Below are 26,886 nucleotides of genomic sequence, written 5' to 3'. Positions count from 1 at the left end.
TACATGCTACAACATGGATGAACCTAACCTCAAAAACGTGTTAAGTGAAATAAGCCAGATACAAATACACGTGCATATTTTATGATTCCATTTATATGAAATGTCCAGAATTGGTAAATCCATAGTTGCCAGGGACTAGGGAAAGGGAAGAAAGGGGAGTGACTGCTTAATGATGTAGGATTTCTTTTTGGGGGTGATGACAATGCTGCACTAAATAGAAGGGATGTTTGCATGACATTGTGAATGTATTAAATGCCACTAAATTACACATGTTAAGATGGCTAATTTTATGTTATGTAAATTTGCCCTCAATTAAAACAATAGTGCATTAGTTTTTTTAATGAGTGGAGTACATAAATGCTACTTGAATGAAAATGGTGTGCTGGGGCTCTCAGTGGAACATCTCACTGCTCTGGGTCTCAGGCAGGGTGTCTCCCTCTCTGCCCACTGCTCTGTTTGTCTCTCCCAAAGCTGCCTTCCATTCAAGGTGGCGGCTGTCCCAGGAGCCCACTCTTTGATGGAAGTTGAGGCAGAAGTTGTGTTCTTTGGTTAGCTTTTTAGGACGAGCTTTCATGATCCATTTACACATAAATCAGAACTCAGTAATACTAGCTGTATGAGAGAAGGCTTCTGCTTTCTCTAAAGACTCTGTAAACTTAGAGGAATTTCTAAATAAAACCAGGGGCAAGTTGCTCCAGGTGTTAGCTCTCTCCTGCCTTGGGGAGGACCCAGCAGCGTCATCTTCAGAGGCACCACCCGGGAGAGTTGTTACTGCATCTGAGCTTTCCCTCTGGCCAGTTTGTTCAGTTCCAAACTATCGTGATGCAAAGGCAAGAAAGCAATTGAGGAATTGTAGAGTAACAACTGCTTGAGATACAGGACATTCTGTAGCATTCCTTTATTTCTTTCAAAACCTGAGGCTAAGATTTTTTTGGGTTTCATTTTAAGAATTTCTTCCATCTTCAGACTTTTGTGAGGAAGATAGATCAGGTCATTGCTCTCTGTTTTGGAATTGGGCTGCTCTTTGAATTGCTTCTCTCCTGGTGCTCCCAGGAGACCAGCACAGTTAGAGGGGTCTGAGGCTGCCTCCCCTTGAGAGGCCCTCCCTATTCAAGAGAAACATCTCTTCCTAGGTGTGGGCTCCCTTCAATCCCTCTTTCTTAGCTTTTTCTTGGGGCAGTGCTTCATAAACACTTGTACATCTTTGCATACAGAGAAATTGATAATATTTTTTTGTGTAACATCATGAGGACACATAGAAGAGGGTATTTACAGCTGGATGCGACCTGCCAGGTGGCCTCCCCAGATCCCCAGATCCAATGCAGGACTGCATTGGCTGGCAAGATAGAGTTTTGAAGGTAGGGGAGGGGATGCGGGCTATGTTTAGCCTGCTTTTGCTAGAAGCCCAGAATGAGTCTGTCATTTACCTGTCAGTGCCAAGATCCATTCCCTGCCCTTGAAGTCCTGAGCCCTGGAAACTATATCTCCCAGGACCCTTTGCCAACTGGCTAGGGGCTGGGTTTGGCCAGTGGGAGAAACTGTTTGAGTCTGTGGTCAGGAACAGAGAGGGCAAGCTCCCTGCCTCACTCTCTGGGTAGTGGTCTTTGCATCTTTAGCAGTGGCTGTGTTTCTTAGTATTCGCAGCTTCTTCTGGGCAGTCCCTGCTGTTCCTGGCTCCTGCCAGACGGCTCTGACCCTGCGCTTCACAGCACCACTTCCTCCTTTTATCCCTTCGGCCTGGGGTCTTCCTGCTATTGCTCATCTCTGGGTTGCCTTGTGGCTCCCTGTTTGGCTTTTCAGCAACTCCAAGATATCACCTGTTTCCCCATTAAATTTCCTCTCTCAAGTATAGGATGTGAATTCTGTTTTCCTGACTGGTCTCTGATTGATAGGGCATCCTGGCCACTCCCATGTGGTCTTCCAGACAGCACCAGCTGATCAGAGAACACACATTGGATTAACCTCGTTCTTTGTGCATACACCTTCCTTATCAACCCATGGTAGCAGTAGGCAGCTGCCTACAATTTAGGACACCGGCTGCTGGCCAAACATCATCTCCCCATGACCAATAATGGGGAAGAACAGAGGTTTGGGGCAGCTGCTTCCCTTGTCTGTCTGGAAAACTCCTATGCATCCGTTAAGGCCCATATATCACTACCTCTTCGTCACTGTCTTCTTTTTCATGTCATTTCCCCCATCTTGGATCAGTTTTTCCTTCATCTGTATTCCCAAACCAGTTTATAGAACTATGCCTAATAGTAGTTTTTCCATTATAATTACACAAAGATTTATTTCCCTTATTAGTCTTCAAGTTCGCCACGGGCAGTACCTGGTCCCACTCAACTCTGTATGTCCAATGCCTCACTCAGGGCACAATGCTCGGCACATTGCAGGCAATGACATCGTTTTATTGAATTCATTGGCCCTCTAACCTGACCGCACACTAGGATCCCCCTAAGGAACCTTTAAAAAATACAAATGTTCAGGCTCTACTGCAGACCAATGAAATCGCAATCTCTGAGGGTGGGCCCCAGGCATTGGCATTTTTGAAAGGTTCCCTAGGTGATTTTGATGTGCTGCCAGCATTGGGAACCATTGGTTTATTTGACTGCTTCAGCTTACCACTTGCTGTTTATTAATGAGTCCTGCCATCAAACCCAGCTCTTCCTGCAGTTTAACTCAATGTAGCATATCACTGTGAGTGCCTACTCTGTGGCCAGGCGTTGTGCAGGCACACTCTTGCTACAAAGTGTGTTCTATGGACTAGTAACCTCAGTCATCCTGGGAGCTTGTTAAAAATGCAGAATCTCAGACCCTGCCTCGTTCTGACCTATGGGTCAGAATTTGCATTTTTACAGCATGCCCAGGTGGTTTGCATGCGCTTTATAGCCTGAATGACGTAGCATCATGCAAACGTCAAATTGCTTTCCCACTGTGAATCTCGTTTCCTTTGTGTCCACTCTATTTTGATTCCCTTTAGAGGGGTATCATTTTATATCCCTTTCTCCAGCTAAAATGGAGCATCCAAAGGGCTGAGACCAAGCAGGAGTCAGATGAGATGAAGGATCCCCTTGAGTGTGGGAGGGATGTGGAAGGGAAGAAATGGACTTTGAGAGATGGAAGCCTTCCTGGGCACACAGAGTGCTGGTGTTTGGGAGACCTTGGGGATGGGCTGTTTGGAAGGGATGTCTCCTGTTTCTGACATTGCCACTTCCTTGGTTATGATCCAGGCGTGCTGGAGGGATGTCGTGGCCATAGTGACTGGAGGACTGCAGCAGATCCCATTGCAGGGAGTGGGGTGGCATCGAAGCAAACCAAGTAACCTTGCCTGCCTCATGCCTTTGGGATCCACGACCATAGGAAGTTTCTGCAGGCTGGCCTCTCAGGATCCACAAGGTTACCTGTTGTTCAACTTAAAATGGAATATGATGACCCGTGTCTAAAGGCAACCAGGAAGGGGCTGAGAATCTTTGCATATCTGATGGCATCTCTGCCATCTCCCGTGAGCTGAGCACACTTGGCCCTGGTCTGTCGAGGCTCTGTTTGAGGGTGATGCTGATGATAGCTCCAGGAAGCCAGGAGGGGCCTTGGCTTATCTGGGAAAAAAGCCTTGTCTGGGGACGTGCTTCTTTTGCCTGCAGCAGAGGCCTCTGCCATGTACTGTTGCATGGTTAGTACTAAACCTTTGAGAGGACAAAGAAGAGGCAGGGTATCCTTCTCCAGAGAAGAAAGCTCTTGTCCCCCTAATACACTGCTTTGCCACCTGAGTCTCCGTGACTGGATGAGGCCACAGTGATAGCACATAACCACTTCAACAGGACAGCTGTGTGTATTTTATCTTGAACTCTTCAGATAGATTTAACAGAAGCTTTTGGAGGAATTGGGATTGTGTTTGAGACACGACATAGTAAGGGTGTGTTTGGGCTGTGGGCAGGAAGTTGAAGGTGTTGGGGGGAAAGAGTCACATCTCTGGGTAGCTCAGTTGTCCTGACTGCCTTAGCACTGAAGACAGTTCCACCACCTAGCTCTTGGGACAACTATCCCCACACAGTGTCATCCTGTAGGCAGGTGCCTGGGGACTCCCTGGAGGGAGATAATATAATAGTCCCAGCAATCACCTTCTTGTGAAACCAGCCTGTTAGGATCAAGCAACCTGACAAATACCATTGAGTTCCTGGCCCGAGGCCTGGGGATGCAGCCAGGAATAAAGCAGGCCCTGATGGACCCACAATGTCAGGGCAGAGCTAGATGCTAAGCCAGTGACTCTGAATTTCACTACAAGTGCTCTGAAGGAGGAACACAAGGTTCTGGGTAACAGACCGGGGCGCTGACCAAGCCTGGACCTGGGGTTCCCTGAGGAAGCACATTTCCCCTGAGACTTGAAGGAGTTGACCAGGTGCAATGGTGTGTCTGGGGACAGTCTCAGGGAGAAGCACGAGCAGACACTAACAAAAGCCCTGCGTGGGGCTGCTGATGCAGAGACAGATGGCTGTGGCTGCAGGGCGATGGGCGAGGTGGGAGCAGAGAAAGGAGCCGTGAGCCATGAAAGACCCAGCCCCGCCCGCCTGGCCACTGTAAGGAGTGTGGGCTTCTCCTCAGAACCAGAACCCCTTGAGGTTTCTGGAGAGTTTTGATAAGTGTCTTCCAAGGCATCTCTAGCTGCTGTGGGGAATGGGTTGGAGAGTGGGGCTGAGCAGATCCCGGAAGATGAGGTCGGCAGCTGTTGCAACTGGACCTCTCTTCATTAAGCTGTCCATTCACAAGGCACTCTCCAGGTCTGCAGGAGGGAGCATGAGGGATTCAGGGGATGCTCTTGTCCCCTATACACACCTAGGGGCTGGTTTGACTACAGTAGGTAGGTCAGGGTTATGGGAGACTCTGGTCAACCTGTGTGCCCTCCCATCTGCAAAGTCCTTAGGAGCCTTCCCTTGTAGTCAGACCCACCATTTTATTTATTCAAGGCCTGGAGAATGAGCAGGGGCCAAACCGGGGTGAGAGGACTGACCCTGGAGTCACCATTTGGGGGCTTAGGATAGCCCTTTTTCAGAAGAGGGGCTATATGCAGCTTAGTTACTTTTGGTGCTCAGGAAATAGAGGGCTGTGACTGGCTGGCTTCCTGTATCCCTAGGATGATATACCAGAGCTTGTGTCTGTAGAAGTTTGTAGCCTCCTAGGAAGAGATCTGTGGCAGATCACATAATAAGTGTGATTTCACATGAGCATCACTGTCATGCTGGGCTCTTGGACCACCGTGGCACCTTGGGGAGATGCTTGCAGGAGAGTCCTCAAAGGCCTGGCTGGCAAGATGGGAGGGTCTGAGAGCTGAGGCACACATAGGCCAGTGTGGGCGGTGGACACATGCTGGCTTGCCATTGCCCCATGCTCTCTTGAACCAGAGAAGTCTGTCATCCCTTCTGTTTCTCACCGCACACGGACACTAAGGCATCAAGGCTCCAGCTGAAATACATCTTAAACCCTGAATCCAGATCCCTCGTCTTCCCACCATATACAGAACCACATGCTAAGCTTAGCAGCAGAGGGAGAAAACCACTTTTAATGGATGTCAGTGTCAGCCCTGGATTGTTTTCTTCTTTCTCTCCAATTTCTCAGCACTCCTGAGAATGCTGATTTTCCTGGTAGGAAGGGCAGGGCTGATGCAGGATATTGCCCAGACTGTAACAAGAATCTCAGAGATGCATCATCTTCCCCATCATATTCCTTTCCTTTTCCCTCGCCTCCTGTCAAAGTGGTTTGATCCAACTGAGTTTGATCCAATGGGAGAGGGGCTTGTACCTCACCACTCAGGTAGCCCTGCTCTGCTGAGAGTTGACACCTGATGAATGTGCCTGAGCCAGAGACTGTGCCCAGCAGGTGACACACCCCCAGTGAATATTTGTCCAGTGACTGCAGCCTCACTTCCCTTCACCAGCAGCTCTGGATGTGTGGAATGAGAGTCTGTGGCTTGGGCGGGCTCCCATTCCCACACTTTTATGTAATTGATTAGTTCACTCAAAGAATTTTTAGCACCTCCTAGGGTGCAAGCAGGGTGCAAAGGAAAGGGTCTTTCTGAGGGAAGAAAAGATACATCCACAAAAACTCTGATACCAAAACAGACTGTGATAAGGCTTGAAGGAGACCCTGGCGAAGGATCAGGACATCAAGGGTAGAGTTTGTAGAGTGAGTAGCATTAGAAATGACTGATTGTAGGAATAGAAGTGATAAAAATTTGGCTTCCCTACATTTCTATAATGTGTTATAGTTTATTTGGTTTTTGTTATAGACAATGACTTGTTGAATCATCTCAAGAACTCTGTGAAATAGGCAAAACTTTTTTTTTTTAAATTTTTCAAGTTAGAAGATAATAGGGGAGAGGGCATGCCAGAAGGAGGAGAAATCCAAAGACTGGCGAGACCAGGTTCCTGAAAGGTGATAGATTGTTGGGATTAAGAGCAACCGCTGCAGAATCCAATGGAGGAGAGTTTGTATCTGGACTTCACTTAAAAAAATTACCTTTGCTTAACTAACACAGGAACAGAAAAACCAAACACCAGATGTTCTCACTCATAAGTGGGAGGTGAACAATGAGAACACATGGACACAGGGAGAGGAACATCACACCGGGGCCTGTTGGGGGGTGGGAGGCAAGGGGAGGGAGAGCATTAGGACAAATACCTAATGCATGTGGGGCTTAAAACATAGATGATGGATTGATAGGTGCAACAAATCATCATGGCATATGTATACCTGTGTAACAAACCTGCACATTCTGCACATGTATCCCAGAACTTAAAGTAAAATTTAAAAAATTGCCTTTGCTTTTTTTTAAAAAAATATTTTTATTGATACATAATAGATGTACATATTTTGGGGTACATGTGATAATCTAATACATTCATATAATGTGTAAAGATCAAATCAGGGTTATTGGGATAGCCATCACCTTAAATATTTATCTTTTCTTTATTCTAGGAATATTTGAATTACTTTATTCTAGCTATTTGGTAATGTAGAGTAGGTTAATGTTAAGTATAGTCACCCTACCAATCTATTGAACATTAGATCTTATTTATTCCATCTAACTGTATATCCATACCCACTAATCAACCTCTTTTAGCTATGTGAGGTTTGAGAAGGTCACTCAACCTCTTGGTGCCTTGGTGCCTTTCATTTATAAACAAGAATGATAAAACCTGTTCATTATGGTGGTTATGGGATTGAAATGAGATTAGGGGGGTAAATGCAGAGTCTGACATGCAGTAAAAGCCCAAACAGTGCAACTCTTTATTCTTTTAAGTGGATTATTGGGGTCTGAGTCATGTGGTAGGAGACAGAACTGGAAAGACATACATGGGTTCCCATGTGTAGCAGCTGGTAGACAAAAAGGTGTCTTAGTTTGGGAACCCCTAGAAGCAGACCCTGAGAGAAATATTCAAGGGCAAGTAATTTATTTGGGAAGTAATCTCAGGACTTCTAGGTCAGGGAATGGGGAACTGAGATGGGAAGCCAGGAAGAGTGTGTCCCGAGCTAGCAATCACTGTGGGAAACTGGATCTGGGATATTTGTCTACCATCATCTCTAGGAGGGCTGCTCCTGGGGTATTAAGCCCTGCAGACACTTGGCCCACCCCAGAGAAGGCTCTCAGGAAGAGAGAAGCAGGTGCTGGCCGCTGGGAGCCAGCTAGCATCAGAAAGTGGGAAGGTCTGAGGGACATCAGTGGGACACACATAGTGTTTGCTGGACAAGCTTTGCAGTGTCTCATCCAGCCCCTGCCCAACCAGATTCCCCTGCTAGCCAGGGGCATTTTATTTCCTAGGGAATCAGCAGTGCTAGTTTTCCTTCTTTACCTCGTGGTCTTGGGTCTTGTTAGTTCTCGGATCTCACCTTTGTGGTAAATAAGACTCATGGGTCACACTCAGCCTTTGGACACACAGGTGTCGATGCTCTCCTTGGGAACATCCTTCTCTCCAGGACAGCACTTTACGCAACTGCACAGATCATGGTGAAGAGATGGGCTGGACTGGAAACTTGCAGGCAGCCCCCAAGGAATCCTAGGACAGGGACAGATCTGGGGCCCAACTGGTCACACCCTGAAGATGAACATGAATGGGTCGCTTAGTCAAAAGGGCATCTGTATCCCCATAACTCCCCCAAATGACTGTCCAGAGCACACAGCTGAGCACGGGACAGCTTTCGGAAACACTGACTCACTTTTTGGGTTCTTTGAGGTTTCTGCTTTAGAGAATGGGGCATTCTGCCTGTTGCTGCCAACTATGACATCACACTGCACAGAGCAGTTGGCTGGAAGAGGAACCCTGTCTCCCAAATGCGAAGATGAATGATTGAAGGGAAAGGCCAGGAGAGAAAGTCAGTGAAGTGGAGGAGATGTCGAACAGAAGTGAAGTTGAAAGAGCCCGAGCAAGGCTGCTGAGATACAGGCTGGTAGAGAAAAAAGCCCCTCGTGCCTCCCCACTTAGGCTTGGGTTAGCCAAGAGAAGACCTGGAAGACAAGAAACGAAGACCAGGAGGAAGGTTTTGGCCAGCAGTAGTCACCTGGAGAATAGCTATTAAGGGCTGTTTGGGGATCCTAATCTGTGGAACCCTGACCTTCTTCAGAGGCAAATAGATGTTCACATTTAGGCCTTGATATAGTCTTTTTTTTTGGAATCCAGACCTGTTGGAAGGGCACCATCTTTGACAAAGAAATGAGGGAAGAAATAGAAGAGAGAGTGACTTGGGACATCATTCAAATGTATTTTATAAAGCTGCTATAAGTAAGAAGAGCTCTGTATGCCCTATGCAAGCATTTATTCCAGGGGCATGAAAAGAACCCTTTATGAGCAGACCCAGCAGACAGGGGCTCCTTGGCAAACAGGCAGTTTCCATTAAGAAAAAGCCCAACATCACGGTGTCTGAAGTATTGGGACCCCAAGATACCTGCAGGCAGGGCTAGCACCTCACAGGTTTAAGTACAGGGACCAGCGGAGATTCAACCTTCTCTGCCTGGAAGGAATGGCCTTTGTGTCCAGATGACGTGAATTGGGGGTGTTTTCCTCAGGGGTCATTTGCACCTTAACCTTTCTGCACTCCTGTTGCATGTATGAGGTGCGCAGGAGGAGAGGGTTTGTTGTCACACAGGTTCCTTGAGAGTCTGAACTGAAGACTACTGTGAAGTTTGTTACCGTCATAGAATTCAGATGCAAGTCTTGTGCTGGCCTAAGTTTTGAATTCTTGAATTGCACGTGATATGGTGGCTTCACACACCCTTAGAGCCCAGGGACAAGGCCCATGAGACCCATGGGTGGTAGATGCCTGCACACTCATAAATGCAGCTTTTAGTCATTTTGAATTTCCAATGGCATGCTGGTAAGGAAAAGGAAGAAAACTATCAATAGGTGGGCTCAGGTCAAAGGGAAACTGACCAGCTGCTGGGCTGGTCCCCAGAGTCTAGCCAGCACTCCCATTCCAACATATCATGATGGGTAAGATATTAGGGCTTGAGTCTGATTAGGAGTGGTCTGGCTGACCGTGGCGCCTAGTGCGGTTGATCTGGGAAGCACTCCTGTTGTTAACCAAAAATTAACAATGCTGTGATTCAATGGGGCAGACAGGGATCTACATGGTTTGAGATTGGACCATTAGCCATTAGCAAGATGCTGATGAGAAAGTGTGAGCAGGACTTGAGTCCATCTGCCAGGAAAAAGAAAGATGATGGTGTGCTCGCTGCATTGTTAGAGCCTAGCTGAGCAGCTGGGATTTGGGCAGGGCTCCTGTCTCAGCTTTTCAGCATCTCATTGAAGTGGCAATCAGAGCCTGTGATAGAGACCCTGTCATATTGCTAAGGCATTTCCAGAAAGCTTGGAGGGAGGGCTGCAGCTTGGTGGTTGCATAGTCTATTCTCCCGCTGCTACAAAGAACTGCCCAATACTGGGTAATTTATAAAGGAAAGAGGTTTAATTGACTCAGAGTTCCACATGGCCGGGGAGGCTTCAGGAAACTTACAATCCTGGCAGAAGGGGAAGAAAAACATCCTTCTTCACATGTTGGCAGGAAGGAGAACTGCTGAGCAAAGGGGGAAGAGCCCCTTATAAAACCATCAGATCTTGTGAGAACCCACCCATTATCACGAGAACAGCATGAGGGTAACTGCCCATGATTCAATTACTTCCCACAGGGTCCCTTCCATGACACGTGGGGATTATGGGAACTACAACTCAAGATGAGATTTGGGTGGGGACACAGCCAAACCATGTCAGTGGTGTAGGAGGGGAAATCTCTCTAGGAACACCAGATGCCAGGCAGAGGGAGCTGGCACATAGTAGGTACTTTATAAATAAATGAAGTGGAGTTCCAGGCCATACCTGCTGTTGGGATTAGGCCTGGATAGACCAGCCTCATCTAGGCTTGTGAGAAGTTGAACCCAGTGAGTAAAGATGGGCTCTAGTTTGGCAGTCAGGCTGGGCAGGTAGGGACTGATGAGTGGCTTCTGGCCATCGAGTCCTTCTTTGTGGTGAATGCAGGGGGACATGAGTGAGCTCTGTAGCCAGAGGCTCAGAGCCTGGGCTCAATCATGCTGCCAATTTATTCATGGTCACCCACTATCCAGACAGCCACGGGCTGTGCTTCCTCCTTGTGCATAGTGTGATAAGAGAGCTGATTGGGGTTGGACCTGAGAATCCTGGAGTGTTCTGGCTCTGACTCCCCTCTCCCACCTGTAGGTTTTTCCTCTTTACTCACTGGGCACAAGCACCACTTCCTTTCTTGGAAATGGTGGCCCAGGCTGTCCTGCTGAACTCCATTTCAGGAGCCAGCTGTGGGGTTCTACATTCCCAAGCCCCTGGGATCTTTGAGTAAACCCTGCTGCTACTGACCTGGAGAGGTAGAATGCTTGCAGGGGTGAGGGCCAAAGACTGGGTCTCCCCAGACACTTTCCCCAGGTGCCAGAGTTGAGGGCACAGACACCACTTTGACCTTGAGGTTTCCACTCTGTGCAGCGCAGAAAGTCAGTCCCAGGAGATGTGCTCCACCAGGCTCCCTAGAAGAGGGGCAGTTAGAGGCTTTGTTGCATTCCCCCGTCCTGCCCCACCATGGGACTCCTGGGATGGTGCTTCGAACCTCCCTTCACTAATTTGGATAATTCCTTTCAGGATATTAAATGCTCTTGCCCAAGGGTGAAGCTGACAGCTCTGGGAAGGAGAACTCCTGCTGCATCCATGCCACATTTACCAGGGCTTTTTAGGAGCCAGGAGCCCCATTTGGTGCCAGGGATGCTGAGATAAAAGACATAGTCCCTGCCCCAAGGAGTCTTGTGGAAGAGATAGGCATGTCGAAGAGTATAGGACAATGTCATGAGTGTCCTGGGAGAGGCGCAGGCTCTCTTTGGAGTGGACTCTCACCAGCTTACATCAGTTAAAGCCTGGAAGTTGTGAAAGTAGTGAGCTACTTCCATAGTGAAGGGTAAATATTTGCTCCCTGAGCTCCCCAGGTGATGATGCCCAATATTCCAGTCAACCAGCCATTCCAGCCTGATACCTCCTTGACCCCTCCCCACCCCATCCCTGGATCCAGGAACTAAGGATCAATGCCTGGCTTAGGAGGTGATGTCCATTTGGTCCTGAGTTTGTGTTCTATGAAGTGTTACTTGTCTCAAATATCAGCCCTAGTTCCATGATGGACAGCACAGCAGAGAAATTTGTGACTGAGAAACAGGGGGCTAAGGAAGGCTCTCCAAAGGCGAGGACATCTGGCTGAGTTGTGCAGGATGAGACTATGAGAACTGTGTGTCAGTCAGCGTCTTTCCTCAGCTCTCTGTTTTGTGCTTCTTGGGCCCTTAGCATTGGGCCTCAGCCCTGTCCTGGGCTACTTAGATAGCTCTTCTCCACTGCAGGTTGGAGTCTACCTGGTCCCAGCTTCAAGGAAAAGCTTCTAGGAATTCCTGCGAGGTCTGAACACTCACTGAGCGCAGAACTAAGCATGGGGCACGAGGAGGGTGAGCAAGATAAATAGAATGCAGCAGATTTTGTTGTCAAGGAATTTATGCTCTCACAAGGGAAGCCGGGCAGACAATGCCTAGACATACAGGTGACAGGATTACATACATACACAGCAGCCACCTAGAAAAATTTCCCAGTAATGAGAGGGTGAGGCTGGGATCGCTGAGTGACTGTGACTGGGTGGCGATGGTTTGTTAAAAGCTTAGTGGAGAGGAAGATGTGGCACATCGGAACCCCAGAAGGAGACATTCAGCTCCATTGACATTCTGAGTAGCCAGGGGTGGGCAGGGAGAGGCACCATGGCTCAGAGAATGCTGGAGGGAACCAGATCTGGGAAGCCAGGGCTTTGTTTGGCTGACTTGCAAAGTGCAGGCTGGGTTACGAGCGGAGGAGGAAGCGGTGGGGAAGGATGGGAAGGGGGTGGCTGAGAAGAGTCTCACACTACATGCCTGTCACAGCCTCAGCCACTGCAGCTACAAGTAGGGTTACCCTCCCTGCCATGGTGGCCCCAGATCCTGACCTCAATTCCTGCACAACCCAAGGATTGCTTTTCTTCTTGGAGAGGAAAATAAACATTCTTTGAGCCCTAGCATATTTCAGGGAATGTGCTTGGGCTTTTTACAAACACTATTTTAGTTCATTGTTATGATGCCTCCATGAGGTCAGCATCATTATCTCTATTTTACAGATGAGGAAACTGAGGCCATGGGAGGTCACCTAGCTTGTCAGTGACAGGCTGGAAAGTGAAACCCAGTGCTGACCCCAAAGCTGTTGTTTTTTCATTATACCAAACAGTTTCCAAAAATAGTACAGGGAAGAACCAGAGGGGAGAAGGCATGATGATGCCTGGCAGATGGACTTCTCTGTGGAAGTGAGCACACCTCCCTGGAGTAGCTTGATGTTTTATTTTCTTTGAGAGAAAGATGAGAACACATGGGGACAAGAAGAATGAGAGTTACAAAAGCCATTTACACAGGTCCCATTAGCAATCCCCTTTCCTCTCAGCTTCCAACTGGATTCAAGCCCCAGGAAAGCATCTCAGTAGTGCAATGGTTTGGACACGGGATACAGAGAAAAAATTGCTTCCATCCTCAAAGGGTCTGTAGCTCTGTTTATAGTCCCTTCTCCTCAGTTTCAGATTTCCTGCAGGCTTAAGGCTTCCTAATAGAAGTTTGGTTTGGTGTGAGGTGTTTGATAGCCATTGGGATGTCTTGGGCCTGTAGGGGACATGATCGATGTCATCTTTGAAAAAAAATGGAGCCTAGAACAGGTTAGCATTCAAAGGCTGAAAGCTGAAAGGGTTGCTAAGAGGTCCTCATATCCTTCTGGGCATGAGGCTGTCTAAGATAGAAACTGTAGAAAGAAAAAGACAAGGGAAGTTACTTGCAATATCAGGAAGAAGGGACTGATGGGACTTGAATCTGAGAAAGAAAAGACGTCACAGAGCCTTTTGAGTAGATGTGGTCAATGGATGGTACTTTCATGGTCCTTCCATGTACTGTGCCCAGGGCAGACATCACTAATCGATCACAGAGGGCTTTTTTTGTTTGTTTGTTTTGTTTTTTGTCCTGTTCAACCACAGACCTCTTCTAATCACAGCACTCTGTGTTAGCTCTTGCCAACCCACTGGTATTGTACATAAGTTAAAATTGACTCACCATCTCTGCTGTCATGTTTCAAGTCAGGAGCACTCAGTAAAGGTAGTTTGGGAAAGTTCAGGTGGTAAGAGTGAGCCATTCTGTCCATATTTACTCTTAAGAGTTGAGGGGAATGTGTATTGTGATAACAAGAACTTCAGGACAGGGGAGAGGTTAGGCATCAAGGGTAGAGCTGTAGAACTGGAATCAGTCTCTAATTAGGCAGTAATTGAAGTCATGTGAACGGAGAGAGAGGGTGAGTATATGAGGAAAAGAACAGACGGTTTATTGCTGGAGGAAAGGAAATGGGTGGCAATGCTGAAGCAAGGGAGGGAAAAGCGAACAGGAGAGAAGCCTGCATTTCCTTCACTTGGGTGAGGAAGGCTACCACTCCAGCTCCTTAAATGGAGCCCTCTGGAGCCTTCAGAAATTCCAGAGCTGGTTGCCTTACAAAATACAAAGGTGAATATCATTTCCTCCCTTTCAGGCCACAGATGTAAGTCGGTGTTCCTCCCAGTGCTCAGGTCTTACAGGAGCTGGCCCCAGAGCCTGCCTCCCTCCTGCAGCCCCTGCTCCACATTCTTCTGCAGCCCCCATTCCAGCCTACTCTTCCTTCTTCATCCTGTGACTTCTCTCTTCTTCTCTGTGGCCTGGTCGCATCCCGGCTTGCTGTGCACGAAAGAGAGGGCTGGCCGCCACAAATGTGATCTTGTCTTTCTGATGCTTACCTTGACTAATCACACTGACACCCTCAGGTTCCGCGATAATTATTCCTGCAAAGTCAAGGACTCCCTTTCCTCCTAGTGACCTGAACTTACCCTCTAACAATGAAAATGCCCCAAGCTTTGGAGTGACTTTTCTGCATTAACTCTGAGGCAGAGTTGCAGTGAGAAAACCTACCCTTTTAATAGGTGAAAATATTGCCCTCATAAGTCTTTATGCAATGCACTTGAGCTTAATGCTCACTTACCAATTCGCCTTTATAACTTCCATATTGAGTGAATTAAGTCCTCCATGCGGGTAGTTATTAAAGAAGTGATAAGTGCTTTATAATTCAGTAAAGGGTGGCCTGGCCATTTCATATTTTCCTAAGGAAATTGGCCACCCGAAGGGCAACACTCTCAGAACCCCTGGGGCCAGCTGATTTTAGGCACAGAGCCTTGCACTATTGGATTACTTTCAAGCCAGCTGCTCAGGCCTGGACCAAACTCCTTCTCGCTCAGACTTTTTCCCCCAAGACCCACTGGGGAGTAAGGGTCAAAATCAATGTCTGTCTCCCTGCCTGAGGCTGTTTTGACTCTTGATCAAAGGCCTCCATTTTCTCCCCTGGTTCAAAGCTAAGATGTCTAGGAAGGATCAGAGGTTTTGTAATCAACATAATTTGATTCTCATCTGTAGACAGGAGGAGACTTTCTCTAAGGGGCTACAAGGGTTCCAACCCTCTGACCCCAATCCCATGGGCACAGCTTGCTCCTTTATACTTTAGACTCTTCAAGTGGTTGGAAAAAGTGCTGTCCCCATCAAGACCTTGGTAACCACAGATTTTTCATGACTTGTTGCGAGGTCACAGGGTTCTGAGGAGGGACAGCCATTTATTAATGTGTTTATTTAAAATTTCTACTATGTACCAGGAACTTGGATGAGTGTTGCAGATACAATAGTGAATAAGAGAGGTTGCCTGCCTTCAGGGAACCTGCATTGCATTAGGAGAGAGACACAAGGGTCTTTGTGAACAAGTGAACACATAGGTGACATAATCAGAGGTTTTGACAAGTAATAATGAAGGAGTTACCTGGAGCATCATTTCTCAACCTTATTGCTACTGATATTTTGGAATGGATAATTCTCTGTTGGGGGTGGGGCTCTGTCTTGTGCATTGTAGGAGATTAATAACATCTCTAGCCTCACCCCTCTAGACACCAGTGGCACCGCCCCAATACTGACAATCAAAACTCGTGTCTTCAGACAATCCAAGCCTGGGGGGCACAATCCACCCCTGACTTGAGCATGAGCACTATTGATCTAGAGGAAGGTTCAGAGAATGACCCTAGCTAGGTTGGTCAGGGAAGGCTTCTCTGAAGAAGTGACATTTCAAAAGAATCCTAAAGCTGGCATCTTGGCTGAGGGACAAATAAATGCAAAGGTCCTGAGAGGAGACCAGTGAGGCTGAAGTCAAGTGAATAAAGAGGGAGGGAGGTTTGGGCTGAGGAGAGAATGGCAAATATTACATCAGGAAGGATCCTGCTGGTCATGATGGAGTCTGAATTTTCTCCCGAGTGCAAGCGCATAAGCCACTAGAGGTTTTTTATTTGTTTTGGTGGAGTGCATGATTAAATTTATATTCCAACTAATTCACTGGGCTTTCTTTGTGGAGGACAGATTTTAAGTGGGCCGCAGTGGAAACAGTAGTCATGTTTTGGAGCAAGGGTCTTTGTGAAAGGTGATGGTGGCCTGGACCCAGGTGATAATAGTGGATGTGGCAAGAAGTAGATAGAGTTGAAGGGTAGAATCAGTGACAGGGTTTGGCTGGGACAACTCCATGATACCAGTGCCATTTATTGATATGGAGACAGCTCACTGGGAGGAAAGCAGGGGCTGGTATTGGGTCTGCTAAGATGTCAGCTAAACATCTGGAGCTCAGGGAAAGTTCTGCTAGAGATACACATTTGAGTGCTATCAGCACAAGGATAGTGCTCAGAGCAGAGCACTTGGGGGAGCTTACCTTGGCTCATGAGAGTGGAAGTGAGTAGAGGAGCCCTAGGCTCCCTGGAAGACTCCAGTATTTAAGGATCAGGCAAAGAATACAACATCAGCAAAGGAGCCTAAGAAAGAATATCCAGAGAGTAGAAAGAAACCCAGGAGAGAGTGTAGTCAAGGAAGCCAGGGAGGAAAGAATGTTTGAAGGAAGAAAGAGTGATTAATGGGGTAAAATGCTACCCAGTAACTGAATAATGGGTGACACAGAAGAGTCTATTGTATTTGCAAACATAAAAATCACAGGTGACCTTGACAGTGTAGTTTCAGTAGAGTGGTGGGACTGACGACAAACTGGGATGGAGAATCAAAGGGAGGTGAGGAAGAAGGGCCTGCAGGTGTAGACGATTCTTTTAAACCATTTACCATAAATAGGTGTAGACACATGAGTTGGTAGTTGGAGGAGGACATGGAGTCAAGGAGGTTTTTTTTTTTTTTTCTTTTTGTAGATGGGCTTTCCTAGAAGATGTTTGTATGTTGATGGAAAAATATAGCAGACCGAGAGTTCAGGGTAGGGAAGAGGAAGAGAAAAAAAATGAGTGTGTTCCTGAGAAGGTGGGAAAGGTTGAGGCTGGGTAGAAAGTCCACATGGGAAACTGATAGCTAAATGGTTAAGGTCTGACATTGATCCCTTTGGAGATTCATTCATTTATTTGCCTCGTGGTCACTATTTGCAAAACACTGGAACCACAGCCTCCTGGCCTTGGCCTTTCTAAGGCTTGCTTTGGTGAAGTCATGTAGGGACAGGAAAGGTGGAAAAGATGTGCCCGGGTGCCAAGGGCATTTCTGCTTCCTCCTTGTTTGGTGTGGGGGAGCCCCCCTACTTCCCCACTGCTGACCCTGACAGTGGGCATCAAGCAGAGACTTGGGCCTGGGAGGGAGCTCTGGATATGGGGCCCTTGAGACCTCTGAGATCACCTTCCTCTTGCTGCTGTGCCCTGTAGTTATGCCCCCAGCATGCCTGTCCCTGGGTGGGATGTTCAGTGGTGTGCTCGGGGCCACAACCCTCCCCAGAGATCAAGTTCAGGGTGCCTGTAGGGTCAGACCAGGGCTCTGGGCTGCTCAGGGGGCCAGGGTGAGGGCCGTGCAGGTGCTGAGTGTGGAGATCCTCTGGCAGTGAGGTGGGACAGCTGGGTGGCTACGTAGTACTGTCCTGGATGGCTTTCCAGGTATATACTTACTCAGGGGTAGCTGCCCCAGTTTGAGATTCTGGGGGTGAGTAAATGGTGAAGAAGACAGCTATGATCTCTGTTCTCATGCATTATAGTTCTAATGTAGAGACACTGATGACAAACACATAATCAAATAATCTAATAAGACAATTACAGATGGTTATTAAGGGCTGTGAAGGACGTAAACAGGAGTTTGTGCCACAGAGCAACTGGAGGGGAAACGTGGGGGCTGCTAACACAGTAGGGTCAGGGCAGGCTTCTCTGAGAAGGTGATTTCTGAGTGGAGATTTGAGGGATTGAAAGAAGCCAGGGATGAGTGTTTCATGTAGGAGGTCAGGTTGGGAATAAGCTTGGCATATTTAAAGACCAGAGACAGGACAGTGTGACTGGAGTCCACAAAACAAGGGGAGTGTGTTCAGAGAAGGAGCCCTGGAGGCGTCTGGTGGCCAGCTTGTGCGGGATCTTGTGGGTGGCTTCCCAGTGATGTCTGGACATCATTGGATTTTATTGTCATAGCCAAAGGAAATCATTGGAAGGTTTTAGGCAGGAGACAGTGGTTGCAATAATGTAGATTGCTGGAGAAGAGGGAAAGCAGGGAGGCCAGGTAGGACAGGATGCTTGTTCTCCAGGTTAGAATAGGTGATGGTTACCTGGAGCATTGATGTGTAGGCAAGCTGGGGTTGCCATACTGTGCCAGCCCGAGCAGCAGCAGTAAAAATAGAAGCAGATAGGCTGGGGAGAGGTAGGGTAGGAGGCCACAGGCTGGGGTTCAACCACAACAGCCTGGACTCCCCAGGGAACTGGCTGGCTCCCAGAAGAAATCTCGCTCCTGGGAGTTAGCCCTTTTCTTAGTGGGGTAGCAGTGGAGATGTGCCCTTGATCTTTTCCTGTTAGGAGACACAGCATCTATGCACCTGCAGAACACAGGTGTGTGCACAAACATTCTTCGTTCCTGGCACAATGCTTTGGAATGGATCAGGAAGCCAGCACAGATGCTGTCATCTTCCATCTGTTCACTGCATGATCTGAATGTTCCTTTCTGTGGTCCCGGGGGTGGTCCCAGATGCGAGGCTGGTTCACCGTGGTCCTTGGCACACAGCTGCTCGTAGGCTTGTGTGCTAACGTGCTGGCATGCTGGGGTCACTGGCACAAGCTGCTCCAACCCCTGCCTGCTTGGGGCTCTCGGGTCTGGCTCCCCAGGCATCTAGCACACTGTCCCCCACAACAGCTGTCAAGGGAGGGCGAGCAGGGTGACTTGGCTAGCGTGATCCGATGCAGCTCCTCCCCAGCCCCCTTGATGCCTTAGCACCATGGAGCTGTTGCTCCAGACGGTTTGTTTATAATGCTAAACATATCAGATAATTGAAAGCTAATGCTGCTGTCTGGATCACTAGACATAATATGCCGGGATAACAAATCAATTTCCTCATTGCCCTACAAGGCTTCGGAGTCAAAAGCGCAGCACATTGTGCGTGTGTGTGCACACGCGCACTCAGGCATGTGTGTGCTCCAATGCCGACTTGTTAGGAAATGGAATTCCAGACTAGCTTCTGCAGGCAGTAGCTGGAGAGAAGGGACACCTGTATGCAATCTTGTTGTTTTTGAAGCTTTTGCATTTTGTGTTGGAGGAGTAGAGTACTCACATATAAAAAACATCCGGAGGCCTAGGCAGGTTGATTGCTTGAGGCCAGGATTTCGCAACCAGCCTGGCCAACATGGTGTAACCCTGTCTCTACTAAAAATACAAAAATCAGCCAGGCATGGTGGCACATGCCTATAGTCCCAGCTACTCGGGAGGCTGAGGCATGAGAATTGCTTGAACCTGGGAGGCAGAGTTTGCAGTGAGCTGAGATCACTGCACTCCAGCCTGGATCACAGAGTGAGACTCTGTGTCAAGACATACACACACACACACACACACACACACACACACACCCTGGGGAAACATCAGCTTCAGCTACCTCCTGCTAGTATTCTGACATAAAGTTAATGGTGTACACTTAGGTATCACTATGTAAATGTGAATTGTGACTGCACCTCCAGGAAAGCTTCACTTAACTGGCAACTTCAGTTATCCAAAAGGAGGAACAAAACAAAGTCGTGTGAAAACAAGGGCAAATATCTGCCTATCTGTATGCATGTGCATGTATGTGTGTGTGAATGTTTTCATATTCCCTTAGATCCTATTTATGCTTATATGCTTACTTAACATGCATTTCTAACAATACAAATGGAATCAGCTATTTATTCCACTAGTGCCATGCATCCACACTGAATTGAGGACTTAGGCATTATCTTCGCTAACCCTCACCACAACTAGTTTTGCTATGGAAAAACTGACGGCTGGAGAAGCTCTAGTAACTGGCCTGAGGGCATCTGGCTTCCAGTGCTAGCCTGTCATCTCCATGTCAGCCTAACTCCAGGTGCCAGCTCTTACCTATTGGGCTCCAAGAGGCTGCAGAGGAGACTGGGCACAGCACATTTGGGAGGGAGGAGGGGCCCTGGGGACAGCTTAAGAGGTGATGGCCTGCAGCCTAATATCAAAGAAAAAGCCAGAAAATAGATAAAATGGATGTGATAACCATTGGAATAGGAAATCATATCAGGGTAAGGCCATTTGTAGTAGGGCTACAAATTCTGCATACTTCAGGACTTCTGAGGGTTTTGCTGTGTTACAGCCTGGCAGACTCATTAGGCTGGTCGTATTGATGTAAGGTCATCAAGAAAATGTAAATCATGATCTGTCTACTCCGCTTAAAAAGGCAAGGACGTGTGTAATGCATTTTAGGTGGAAAAAAGAAACACCCAGCAAGGAAGTTGAAAATGCAAAGGGTTTTGCATTTAAATTTAGTTGTCTGGAAAATTTGGTTATGAAGAAGAGCTCATTAATAGCAGTGAGAAGTCACAGTGAAGATAACAGCAATCTGACAGCAAGAGAGGAGCAGGAAAAGCTTAGAAAAATGAGGCAATACTGGGCCTGCTACCTGTAGAGAAAGGAAGGATGTTCCTAAGTTCCACCAACCAAGCTCCTGTCTTGCCAACTGCCCAGGGAAGTTCTGCCAGGTAAAGGGTGCCTTGTCCCTGTTGTGTACTTCCTCAGTCTTCTTAGTCCTCTGGGGTTAGATGGTGGTCTTTGTATCTTTGCAAATCTTCTATAGTTCTGTGTATTCTACAATTTTCTGCATAGAAGAGGAGTAAACATGAAACATTAAATATTGAAGGTAGAAACAACTCTTAAACATATCCACATGACATATTTTTAATTAAAATATGGACCACACATTCTGTACCATCCAATTTTGGGATGCTTGGAGATTGCCAATTCATTTTCATATTGGCCCAAGCAAAACAGAAGGAAGAAGAGAAAACTGTGGTACAATCTGGTTGGGAATGGTGGCTCACACCTGTAATCCCAACACTTTGGGAGGCCGAGGCAGGTGGATCACCTGAGGTAAGGAGTTTGAGACCAGCTTGGCCAACATGGTGAAACCCCATCTCTACTAAAGATACAAAATTAGCTGGGTGTGGTGGCACATGCCTGTAATCCCAGCTACTCAGTAGGCTAAGGCAGGAGAATTGCTTGAACCTAGGAGGCAGAGGTTGCAGTGAGCCAAGATTGCACCATTACACTCCCGCCTGGGCGGCAAGAGTGAAATTCCATCTCAAAAACAAAACAAAACAAAAAAGGAATTGCAATCTGATTTATTCTAGCACAAAGGATGTTTGCACTCCCCATTAATTAAATATCAATTAATATTTAATTTATGCCATGTCCCATTATAAAAAAGGCTATGAAGCAGCTATCTGTGATCCTGGGTCTCTGGGACCTGGTGTTGCTGTTGTGAGTCACTGAGAGTGGCTGTGTTTCCGACTGATTTTCTAGGATTGCCGAAGAGACTCTGCATGGCCATTCCCTGACTCCATTCCCCATTCTAAGCCCACCTGGCAGCATCATGAGATCTTGATCCCAGAGGTCTACCTTGACTTCACTGAGGTTTTTGAGTTCCTGACCTAAGCCCGACTCTGGCTCTGGAGGTCAATGTCATCATGTATTATGCCCCACTGTCTCCCTCCCTCTGGAAAAGTGGTGCCCACTAGCTCTTGGCACAGTAGTGGCTCTGTGCAATGGAAGGGCAGTGATGAGAGAGTAGGAGCAGGGCATTGAGCTGATTTTCTGAATGGAGCATTTCACATTTCTATGGAATGAAGAGGCATGAGAAATCCAGGAGAGGAACTTTCAGTGGAGAGAAAAGGCTCTGGGCCAGTGGGTTCCAGCCAGAGATGGTGAGAAGAGACCACTATTGCTTCTGGAATGTGTAGCCTGGCTTGGGTCATGGTCCAGCAGGCCAACACACCCGTCATTTCCTCTCAAGAAATGCCTGTGACTTGAGAGGGTCCTGGGAGCTGTGGCTTGCCCGTTTTGTTCTCTCACCTGGACTCAGTGACCTAGAGGCAGACTTTTTTGTATTGGCCTGAGGCCTGGTAATGTTTGCTGCAAAGCAGTCATTTTCAAAATTGATGTTGTTTTGAGCCATGAGACTCTTGCTTTAATAGCCCTCTTAAGCAGAAGCTTTATATAATAAAGCAGGATTTCTCAATCCTGGTGCTGTGGACATTTAGGGTTGATGATTCTTAGTGGTGGGGGCTGTCCTGTGCATTGTAGGATGTTTAGCATCATTTCTAATCTCTACCCACTGTAAGCCATTGTTACTCTCTTTCCCCAGCTGTGACAACCAAAAATGTGTCCAGATATTGTCAAATGTCTGCCGAGGGGCAAAACTGCCTCCTTTTGAGAACCCATGTATTACGAGACTAAAGTGGAGGTAATTTATTTAAAGTAGGAGTGGGCACCTGATGTGCCACCCTTTGCCCTCTTTCTTCTCCCTCCACTCTCTGTTTCTGATTGAACCGGGACACCCGGATTGAGAGCAGAGCTGCAGGTTCCTGTGGGGGCCACTGCCATGCACTCTGCAGAATTGCACAGTCCCTTGGGCATTGCTCTAAATTCTTTTCCTCCACAGTGGGAGTGGGTTTGTAAGATGTCCGGGCAGGGATGAGCTGGTCCAGCCTGTGGTCCTGGAACAGGGAAACCAATCACCGCCCCCACAGGGTTTAGGTGCCTGGCCTTCCTCTAGAAGTGAATAGGTATTGATTTTTTTTTTTTTTTTTTTTGAGACAGAGTCTCACTGTGTCATCCAGGCTGGAGTGCAGTGGTGTGATCTCGGCTCACTGCAGCCTCTGCCTCCCAGGTTCAAGTGATTCTCCTGCCTCAGTCTCCCGAGTAGCTGGGATTACAGGTGCCCACCACCACACCTGGCTAATTTTTGTATTTTTAGTAGAGACAGGGTTTCCCCATGTTGGCCGGGCTGATCTCGAACTCTTGACCGCAAATGATCCACCCACCTCAGCCTTTCAAAGTGCTGGGATTACAGGCAGTATTGATTGATTTTCAAATGACAAAACAAATGCTCAATGAAAACAACCTGGACAGCCCTGAAAATCACAAAAAAGGGGAAGCCACGTGTAATCGTGCTGGGTTGAGGTACTCACTTACCATTAACAAAAGCAAACCAACCTGCTCTTTTACTATATATATATATATATAAAATATTACATTATATTTTTTAGAGCCTGCCCTTTTCACTAAAAGTGGTGGTCTCCCTAGTGGCACACACACATCAGCCAGCAGAGTCACAGCGCTGACCCTCCTGGTTGGGTACCAAGTGGTGAGTCATAGGAGAACTTGGCAGGTGCCCAGCTGATGCCATCCAGAAATGTCAGGGCCTCATCTTCATCCTCCTGCTCTTCCTCGGAACCTGCTCTGACGCAGTGTCTATGCACTCCTTGAACCTGCTGGAATCCTCTGTATAAACTCCTGCTGGAACAGTTTTCCTGGAGGCCATGAATGACAGGTTTCCTACCCCTCTACACTCCGCCACATGGGGTTTTTTATCAATGATTGCGGAGAAATGACAACTTCCAGCAGAAGCCTGATGCCATTTTTAGCTTGAAAACTGAGAACAAGACTGCTCAGTTTCTGTAAGGCACAGGAGGAAAATAATCAGCACAACCAGCCCTGCCTGAGGACTTATGTATGTCCCACAATGCAAAGGAGTTTCCTTTTTTATCATAGTCTTTTGCTCTTCACATCATTCTTAGGAGGCAGTTATTTTATTATCCCCATTTAATAGATGAGAAAACTGAGGCACAGACAGAAGAAGTAACCTGGACAGGGCACATAGATAGGGGCACTGATGGGACCAGGATACGCATTTTGACCATCAGCTTCTAGGGCAGGAGTCGACAACTGTTTTCTCTAAAGGGCCAGAGAGTAAATATTTCAGGTTTTGCAGGCCATATGGCCTCTGTAGCAACTATTCAGCTCTGTTATTTGTAGCTTGAAGATAGCTATACATGACAGTAAATGAATGAATATGAACATGGAAATTTGAATTTCGTGTAGTTTTCATGTGTTACAAAATATAATTCTTCTTTTGATTTTTAAAAATGTAAATGTCATTTTTAGCTCTGGGGCTGCAGGAAAGCAGGCAGCGGGCTGTAGCTTGATGACTACTGCCTTAGAGCCCTGACTCCTACTCACACTGTTGCACTGTGGCTATAAAAATGCCATTTCCTGATTTAGGAAAACTCAGACCTACCCAACGGAGGAGGTGGGGACCATCATTCTACTTACCGGAGGACTCTTTGCATAAAGGAGTTCATTCATTTCTCTGCCATATTTCAGTGCGTGCATAAGTCAGGGAAGGGTCAATTTGTGGGCATAAGGACGTGAGGGCTGAGAAGGGTAAGGCTCGAGAACATGGTAATGATTGACAACTCAACTGTAACAACACATTTATGGAATTATAATGTGGGCTGAGAAAAATGATTTCATTGATTTAAACAATTGGAACAAAGTTGCTTGTTGGGAGCAGATCCTTATAGGAAGCTGGGCTTCTGTGAATGAGAAGTATTCTGTACAATCATGGTGATCTACTTGGTAATTTACAAAGCCCAGGGAATACACTGGGGGACCTGGTGACACAGATAGTTCTACTCCTCTGGCACTTTCTTTTCATCTAAAATGTTGCCAGGTTCCCTGCCATGGTGGGACCAGACCACCCAAACTGCTCTGGGGCTGTAAAGCTTCCAGGGAGAACTTTGGCATTGGAATCCAATACCAACCTGGCCACCTGGTCCATGTCCCCAGCAGATGCCAGTGTCTCTGGCTGCTCAGCAGGGACTTTGAGAGAATGTGGTACAAAACAGGTTCTCAGCATACCTTGTCACCGTGTGGCTCTGAAATGCTTCCAGAGGCCCTGGCAGCCATAGTCCTGCTGCCTTGCTGGCTCTCACTCGACTTGGTGGCAGATGGCAGAGCTACGGGTGTGGTGGTGCTGGGGAGGAGACGTCTGGGGAAGGTGGCTGTCACTTTTCTGGACAGAGTGTGCCTGGGTTAGTTCTGTCCCAGGATGAGCTGTCACCTCTCTGCACTCTTCACTAAGACGGTACTTAGACTTCACGGCCACTGATCAGAGTAAAATCCTGGGAGGATGGGGTGGGCAGTGGAAGGCCTTTTCCTGAGATTCTTTGGTGCCTCTTGGGATCGCAGGTGTGTACGAATGGGCGTCTTTCATACACCTTTACAGCTGCAAAGGGCTTTGATAATCAATAGCATAATGGTTCTCAACCTGGGGACCCCAAAAGCATTAATGAGGGGTGTTTATTTCTGGAATTTCGTCAATATAAAAATAATAAACCCAGAAATCAGATCCATACCCATGACAAACCTTCTCATGCTGACAGCATATTGAGTTTCTTTGCTTTGGGCTGGAATGTATGCATTGGATCAGTTAGCACGGGTTTGTGTCTGTTGACAAAAAGCTCTGGTTAACAGTGATTTATATCTCTGATTAATAAATCCAAGAAGATTAATTAACTAGCACTTAATAGATGTAGTGTGCTGGCTAGACATAAACCCCTTAAACATGGGATCTCTTGGGGCAAAGTTCTGAAAGGAGATCTTCATGATGAAAAGGGGAGAAACTGCTGATCCAGTGCAACTCTCCTCTTTTACAAATGAAGACATTCGAGACCCAGAGAGGTGGAAGCACTGGCTCAGAGTCACTGGGTCCTGAAGTCTCAGATGAAGATAGAGTTTGTGTCCTCGACTGCCAGGTTCTCATTCTTTCCATGACACCCTAGTGACTCCAGGATACTTAGGTGGCCCCCATTCTCTGGAGTCAACTCCACCCAATCAAGCCATTGGTTTTCTTGAGCTCCAGGAGGGATTGAGCTGTGGGTCACCCAAAGACGGCTTCCAGGATCTAGACCCTGGTGATGCTGGAAGTAGGTGTGTGTCCCTCCTTGGCTATGCCTGCTGGCCAGCCAGCCACCCCCTCCTTTTTTTAAGCCATATCATTTGTATTGTCTTTATGGGCAATAACTAAGGAAAAAAAAAAAAAAAGGGCCAGCCCTTAGGAAATTCTGAATAGGAAAAAGAAAGAAAGGGAACAGAGGAAAACTGAGTTAGGAAGGCAAGCAGGGAGATTGAACTTCACGTCTTTAAATAGCATCTTTTTGGAGCTGATGGGGATTCAACACAATCCATGGGCCAGGAACTTGGAACCAATGAATCCAGTTAATTCTCGCAACAACTCCATCAGGCAGACAGTGTGAACCTCACCATACAGAGGAAGAAACTGAGGCTCAGATTTATTTGGTGACTTGACAAAAGGCCTGGCTGTCAATTAGCTCATCAGGGATCCAAACCCAGGTCTCTGTGGCTCCAAAGCCAGCCCCATTTCTGTTGCATCTGGTGACCCTTATCTTTCCTCCTCCCCTACAGACACATAGAGAACTGGCGCAGTCTTCACACGCTCAATGCCGTGGACATGGAGCTCTACACTGGACTCCAAAATCTGTGAGTGCACCCAGCCACAGAGAGGTCTTTCCCTGTGGAAGGGGCGGGTGTCGCCTGGTCTGCCTTCTGGGGTGGAGTGAGGGGCACAGCAAGGCTGCCATTGGTGCTTCCCCTGCTGGGTCTTCTTTTGGTGGAGTTGGCAACATACACTTAGGGGACACCAGAGGCTTCAAAGGCCATCTCTTCACACCCCTTTGTTTCACCCTAGTCTAGAGAGGCAAGGGGGTTGCGTGAATTCCCATCTTGAAGGTAGGGTTTCAAGGCAGGCCTGGAACCCAGGCATGCTGGGTGAGTGTCCTTTCCCTAGCTTTGTGCTTGACTGATGAGCCCCATGGAGTATGAGATTTCCCAGCTACCTCCTCCCTTGGATGTCAGTGCTAGTGACTGTGGGGACCTGGAGTGGGGAGAGG

General features: G+C 47.5%; 1 protein-coding gene across 29 annotated transcripts in view; it reads left to right on the top strand.

Moving 5' to 3' along the window:
* NTRK3 (neurotrophic receptor tyrosine kinase 3) overlaps nt 1–26,886 on the top strand; it is a 387,811-nt gene that overhangs the window by 42,518 nt on the left and 318,407 nt on the right. For all 29 annotated transcript variants that reach the window (XM_015453348.4, XM_073996654.1, XM_045395950.3 and 26 more), the window contains one exon: nt 26,402–26,476. In XM_015453348.4, the coding sequence (XP_015308834.2) occupies nt 26,402–26,476 (75 nt within the window). The remainder of the gene's footprint in view (nt 1–26,401; nt 26,477–26,886) is intronic.

The sequence above is a fragment of the Macaca fascicularis genome, chromosome 7 (genome assembly GCF_037993035.2).
Source record: "Macaca fascicularis isolate 582-1 chromosome 7, T2T-MFA8v1.1".
NCBI lineage: Eukaryota > Metazoa > Chordata > Mammalia > Primates > Cercopithecidae > Macaca > Macaca fascicularis.
Note: the sequence above shows the minus strand (reverse complement) of the source record. Positions and strands in the feature narration are given on the sequence as shown.